Raw genomic sequence first — 5,964 nt, forward strand, 5'->3', positions numbered from 1 at the left:
TTTGCACTCATGTACGGAAACAGGGCGACAGTCCTGAGCCAGCTATTTCATTTACTGAAGAGGAAAAAATAGAAAGTACAGAGAGCTTGCCAGCATGTCTCTTTCTCTAACATCCCAGTTCTTAAGTTCTGTGAAACTACAATCTGTCAGTCTCAGGTGAACCCGCTCTTACATCTGCCTAGAATCTCCTCTCAGCAGGAGATAGGACTGTTTTTGCATTGGTTTGGAATATCCCTGAGGCTCCACAGTGAAGGAGGATGTTGCACCAATTCAGCCCTTATTTTCTTTGAAGAGGTGGATGGCATAGCCTTCTGGTAAACAAAAGTGGCCCAGCATTCCCCCAGAGGTCTGCCTGCCCTCATTTCCCACTAGTGTTTCAGCAAATAGAAAGTGAGACAAAAGGCACATGATGAGGCAGAATGTACTTCCAAGCTCTTTCCTCCAGGCTTCCATCCAAAAGGAGAGGTTATGGCAGAACAAATACTAGCGCTCCATCACTGGTGACACCCCTTCTACTTCCCCCTCCACCTGCAAGACCCTAAAGCCCTTCATCCTATAGTGCATACAGAGAAGGTGGTCCCTTGTCACCTTTTTGGTTACTTCCCCAGCCTTAGCAGAGCAGCGGCCGAAGGCACATAGCTTAATTTCTCTGCTCTCACACAAGAGGCAAAGACTTTGCTTCTTCCAGCTCATCAAGCAGTTCTACTCCCACTCCAGCCTCAAAGCAGCATCATCCCACCTCGCTCTCTCCCATTCGGCTACAAAGGACAATAACCTTCCCAACCTCTCCTTGCTCGTTCCTTCTGTAAAAGATGGGATTAACTGACAAGGCTCAGAGACCCAAAGACCATTCCAACTCAAAAATGAAACCAGGGAATGGACAAGCAGCACAAGTGTTCCCAGAAGGATTTGCGGATGACTTGTATCCAAGTACCCTGAATATCCAGGGGATAGCAGCTCTGCAATGTTCTGCAAGACTGTGTACTGGTTTCGTAAGAATGGTTTATTGGAGTCAGGGTCAAATGCTTCTGTGAGATCAATGCTTCTGACTGTAAATCCTGACGTTCAAAACTCAAAATACAGCCAAAGACAGAGTGACAGACTACAAGGGCATGTTGCCTAAGCAGGGCATGGAGAGGTGACAGCGTCCGACTGTTACGCAGGCGTGGGGCAGGAATGCATACCTTTCTTGCGACACACTTTGGATCTGGCATTCTCTGCCGACATATCCCACTTGATACAGGCATCCAGCATCCCGAGCAGCACGTGCATACGGGAGAAGGTCTGGGCCTCACGGATTGCTGTCTTCCACTTCTCCATGGCTGAAGCAACCTGCAGACAGACCTAACAACTTACAACGAAGCACACAGACACAGCTCGCTACAGTCTGAAGATGTTTTTATATCCTTTAGCTGGGGCCCTTAATAACCAAAGCTCAACTCTGTATTTCTTTCCTTCTGTATAGCCTCAGCAGTCCTATTTGTGGTTTATCCATAACCAGCCTCACTGGATCAGACAGTTTGTTCATAACAGTAAAGCCCTTTTGCATTTCACGGCCAGGCTGAAACAACCTATGTGAACTCCACTAAATTCTTGCTCTGAAAGTCTAACCCAAATAATCATCAGGCTAAGAAAATAAAAGGCAGAAATCTAGCACTGTAAAATGCAGGATGAAAGTTAGGCGACAGCTGGCAACACCACTTGAGCGTGGTGGATCGGAGCAGCCTGTGCTGCCCTCCAGTGGGTACTGCAGACACTGGAGACCATCAGCAAGACCCACCACATGCTTGGTCCTCCCGGTCCTCCGAGCTGCTCAGCTGGCAGAGGGGACCGTGACATCAGCGACAATCAGGTTTGACAGGCAAAGCATTTGGAGCCCCAAATATGAAACCAGCCGCTTTCCTGAGACAAGATGACCTCAGCGCATGTGAAATCCCTGAATTAGCTGCAAGTGAGGATGAAAAGCATTAAACCTGAGATTTGCATCAAGGCAACTGCTGGAGTCTGCACATAGCAAGCCACACGCGAAATCTCAAACTCAGCTCTGGAGGTTTAGAAACAACGTTGCGGTAAATCGGAAATGCACCAGAACAGAGAAGTAATCCAGAGCCACCGCATGTTCAACTCCAATGTTAATCCTTTGCTTTACAACAATGAGGTGACGGCCTAGACATGACAGGGACATAATAGGACTCAAGTTAATGTTCTTCTACCCCAGGAGAATGAAAAAACAAACAGTGAAGTGTCAGATGGGAAAATCTAAACTCTGCAGCTGACAGCAATTTGGGAGCCAAACAAAATCCAGGATTTTTGCAGAGTTGCACATTCTCCTCCCACTGAATTTGAGGAAGCACAGCATATATTAGATGCTTGGAAAAACACACAAACTGTTCTAAAATGCCAACATCCTTGCTGCCATTGCTAGCGTGGAACTTGGAGCCCAAGACATTCAAGACAAACGGAAACCTGCACAGCCTACTGTGGCAGATTACACAGCGCTGTGCTATTTCTTTGCAGAACATTGTTGAGGTGCTTCACATACTGTGTAATTGATTTTCCAAGTAACTGTTCCATGGGTTTTGCTGCTAACATACCGGGTAACTGCTGGGCCAAGATAAATCTGCAAAAGCTGTTGGCAAGTTTTGCTTAGATTTTTCTCCCCAAGCCTGTGGAATTTAACAGATTTTTAGCCTTGCTTCCCAAGCATCATGAGACTATGGCATTTTAGCAGTACCATTATCAAGGGAGTTCAGACTGCCAACTAGGCAAAACAGGAGATTGGAAGAAGTTACTTAAATACCCTCCTGACTGGAGAGGAGCAATCTAGCAGGGAAAACAAAAAAACCCCACAAAAATACTAAAGGAGAAGTCCTCAGTCACATTTCAACTTCAGAGTGACAGAAAACGCCTGCTTTGGTAAAGGTGGACAAACCTCCAGCTAGAAAGGCTCTCATCTGGTATCCTAAGATGACAGACGTCCCTCTGAACAGCTGAAACGGTAATCGCTTGGTTGTGAAGCTGCTCTTTGAGGTATCGTCTGCAGGGGAAGACTGCCCCCCCTAGCCTTCTCCCTTGCAAACACCGCTGACAGCAAACCGCAGGGGTGGATAACCTACCCATGCTCTTCACTACGCTCAGGCAATTGTGCTGCAATGTCACGCTGCAAAGAGATCACGTATTCCCTGTCCTGTTCTGGGACAGTCCAGAGTGCTACTGCCACTGGAAATGGGACCATTTGCCTAAACACTGGGGCACAAGACTGCTCTTCAGAAACAGCCATAAGCCAGGTCTACATTGCAATCTTCTGCCACTCAGCAGTGTGATCTCTAGCTATGTAGCTGAGCCAGCAGGAACCCTTAGTATAGACAATTGTGTCAGCAAATGGGTGCCTATTAAGCCATAACTTGTTTCTCACAGGAAAAATGAGACATAACCATACCGCAGGACTGCAATTTCACTCGTATAGTCTGCAAGTACATTAAGTGTGTTTTTCCAGTACGGCTACGCTGTATTTTACCTGCTATGTAGTCTCAGCGCAGTTCTGGCCCTAAAAGACTTCATAATTCTAGGCCTATGCAAGAGATTTGCCTTTAAAAGCCTAACAGTCAGTTGGTTTTTTTTTTATCGGATAACTGTATCTAAGATCTGGGCTGCTCTTTCAAGGTCATCTACAAAGGTTTGCTGCTTTGGCAAAAAGAAAGCTCATTCCAGATAAACTGAGGCAAAAAAACCCCCAAACAAACCCCAAACAAACCCTAAAACCAAAAACCAAACCAACCAACAAACAAACCCCAAAACCCAACAAAAAAATGGAACATTGCTCATACCACCACAACTGTCTACAAGACTCTTGAGCCAGATAAAGAAGGCACTGCACTGCATAAATAAACGCTCCAGAGACATTGGCACAACACAAAAGCCAGTGCTCTGGAGGGAGACCTGCACGACCACAAACTCAGGCTGGCAATACTGAAATCTGTGCCCATACACCTATAAGGCTGAGCTGTATAGCTAAGTATGCAGTCACATTAGACAGACTGGGTAACACTAGTGGGGGGGAAGTAACATGATTACAAGTCCAGCAATATTCAGAAATCCTACTGTTCCAGCTGGTTTACAGAGGAGGAAGTACAAATCGGGATGTTTCAGTCACACAGAGCACTTCGTCTAACCAGGCTGCTGTAGCTGAAAGTTCTGCAATTGCTAGAATGAAGCACGCTACAGAAGCCTGGCCTTGCTGTAACGAACAACGCTCCGTAACCATGTCAGCAAGTAAGAGAGCAATGCTCTAAGGCAGAATGGAGAAAATAACCAAACATTAATGATCAAAATGGCTCAATTTTCAGGCAGGTAAAAGCTTGGGTTTTAAATCTGATATAGCTTTAGCAATAGTAGAGAAGTGATCAGGGTTCAAATACAGAGCTCACGCTGCTGAATTACTATCCATTTAGATGTTGTAGGAAATCTGATGTTACCCTTAAAGTACGCCCTACAGGTATAACCTTTATGGTTATAGCTGTAAGACACATGAGAGTAAGGCATGATATGGTGTTGCTGTAGATACAGGAAGTGTGGTGATCTGGGTCCTTTTTGTCCCAGACATAACTGGTTTTTACAGCTCTGTATTCTGCCGATAGCTTTTAGGATAAGGTAGCCTTCTATTCCCTTTGCACTAAAGACTGGAAGATTCAAAGTTAGCAAAGGTTGAATACTGCAGGACAACTCAGGAATGTGAAAATTTCTAGTGCCTATCCAAATATCCTGCTAACATGGCAATGCCACAGCATAGCAAAGACTTGATGTTCAAACAAGGGTTCAGCATACACCGACAGGAGCTTTAAACAACAACAAAAAAACCCACCAAAAAACCCCACACCCCAGCACCAGTCAAGCATCTAATATTTCTTTTTGAAGTTGGGAATTTCAAATGCTTCTGTTGATCCAATTCTGATCTTGTTACTTCTGCTGAAGTCAGTGATCAATCAGGGCAGAGCACGTTGAAGGGGGCAGTGGGGAAGGTCTTGTCATGGGTCACTAATGTCCCATTCAATTCAGTGCACAGAAACTACCCCTGAGCACTAGTATCCCTCTTAGGGTGAAACACTGGTACAGCTCAACTGCCTGTAGGACCCTACCAAATCCTACGCAGCTCTTCTCCATCCCTTCTGAGCCTTGATTTGGAAGGCTATGTATTTACCCTCACAATACCACTTTTCTACTGCAGGCACATATGGCTTGTTTGCCCAGATGTCCAGACAAGCTGTGTACAACCCACAGTTTGGCATCTTCTGTGGGTGTCTCCATGCATACAGTGATATTTAGCTGAACCTAACTCCCTTGCAGTCACCAAAACCTCACCATGTCTCTCCTCCTCTTTACGGATCAAAGGCGTTAAGCCACCATCAGTCCTCTCTGATGGACATAACTCCTGTTAAGTACTCTAAAAATGCTCCCTAATATGCTTTTATTAAAGTACCCAACTTGCGTGAGGAACTGCACAAAGGAAGTCAAATATTTGACTTGACCCATTTCCTGTTCATAGAGAGAAAGTTAACTGTGATTCCACAGTACGATTTTCATTTTGCCAATACTTTTTTACTCTTCAAAATAACCAGGGAACACCTGGCCCCATAAACGACAAACCTGCTGCACTCTAAACTTGGAATGGGGAGAAGCTGCTCAGGATTTAATACCCGATGAAATGTATTGTCCCTGCTCAGAGAGTTGTATTACAAGACCGGAACAGAGCCCTGAAGTGAACAATACCTTAGCTTCTTCTGCCATTTTCTTGTCTTCATCTACCTCCTCAGCCTTAGCAATGTAATCTTCTCCTTGATGTTTCCTTCTCTTCTGCTTGGGGGCCATGAAACCTTGCAGAAACTTCTTAACAACACCAGCTTGGAGTGCAATCACACAGTCTCCAAAATGCTTTAAGCTCTCTAGTGAGTATACCTGTTAGGAAGA

At 45.3% G+C, this 5,964-nt stretch overlaps 1 protein-coding gene across 1 annotated transcript in view; it reads right to left on the reverse strand.

Moving 5' to 3' along the window:
- Positions 1-5,964, reverse strand: part of BAZ1B (bromodomain adjacent to zinc finger domain, 1B) — a gene marked incomplete at its 5' end in the record, with an annotated part of 44,693 nt that overhangs the window by 9,740 nt on the left and 28,989 nt on the right. Inside the window, 2 exons of the mRNA XM_009323617.1 lie at positions 1,185-1,332; positions 5,767-5,952. Of these exons, the coding sequence (XP_009321892.1) occupies positions 1,185-1,332; positions 5,767-5,952 (334 nt within the window). The remainder of the gene's footprint in view (positions 1-1,184; positions 1,333-5,766; positions 5,953-5,964) is intronic.

Source organism: Pygoscelis adeliae, unplaced genomic scaffold (assembly GCF_000699105.1).
Source record: "Pygoscelis adeliae isolate BGI_AS28 unplaced genomic scaffold, ASM69910v1 Scaffold325, whole genome shotgun sequence".
NCBI lineage: Eukaryota > Metazoa > Chordata > Aves > Sphenisciformes > Spheniscidae > Pygoscelis > Pygoscelis adeliae.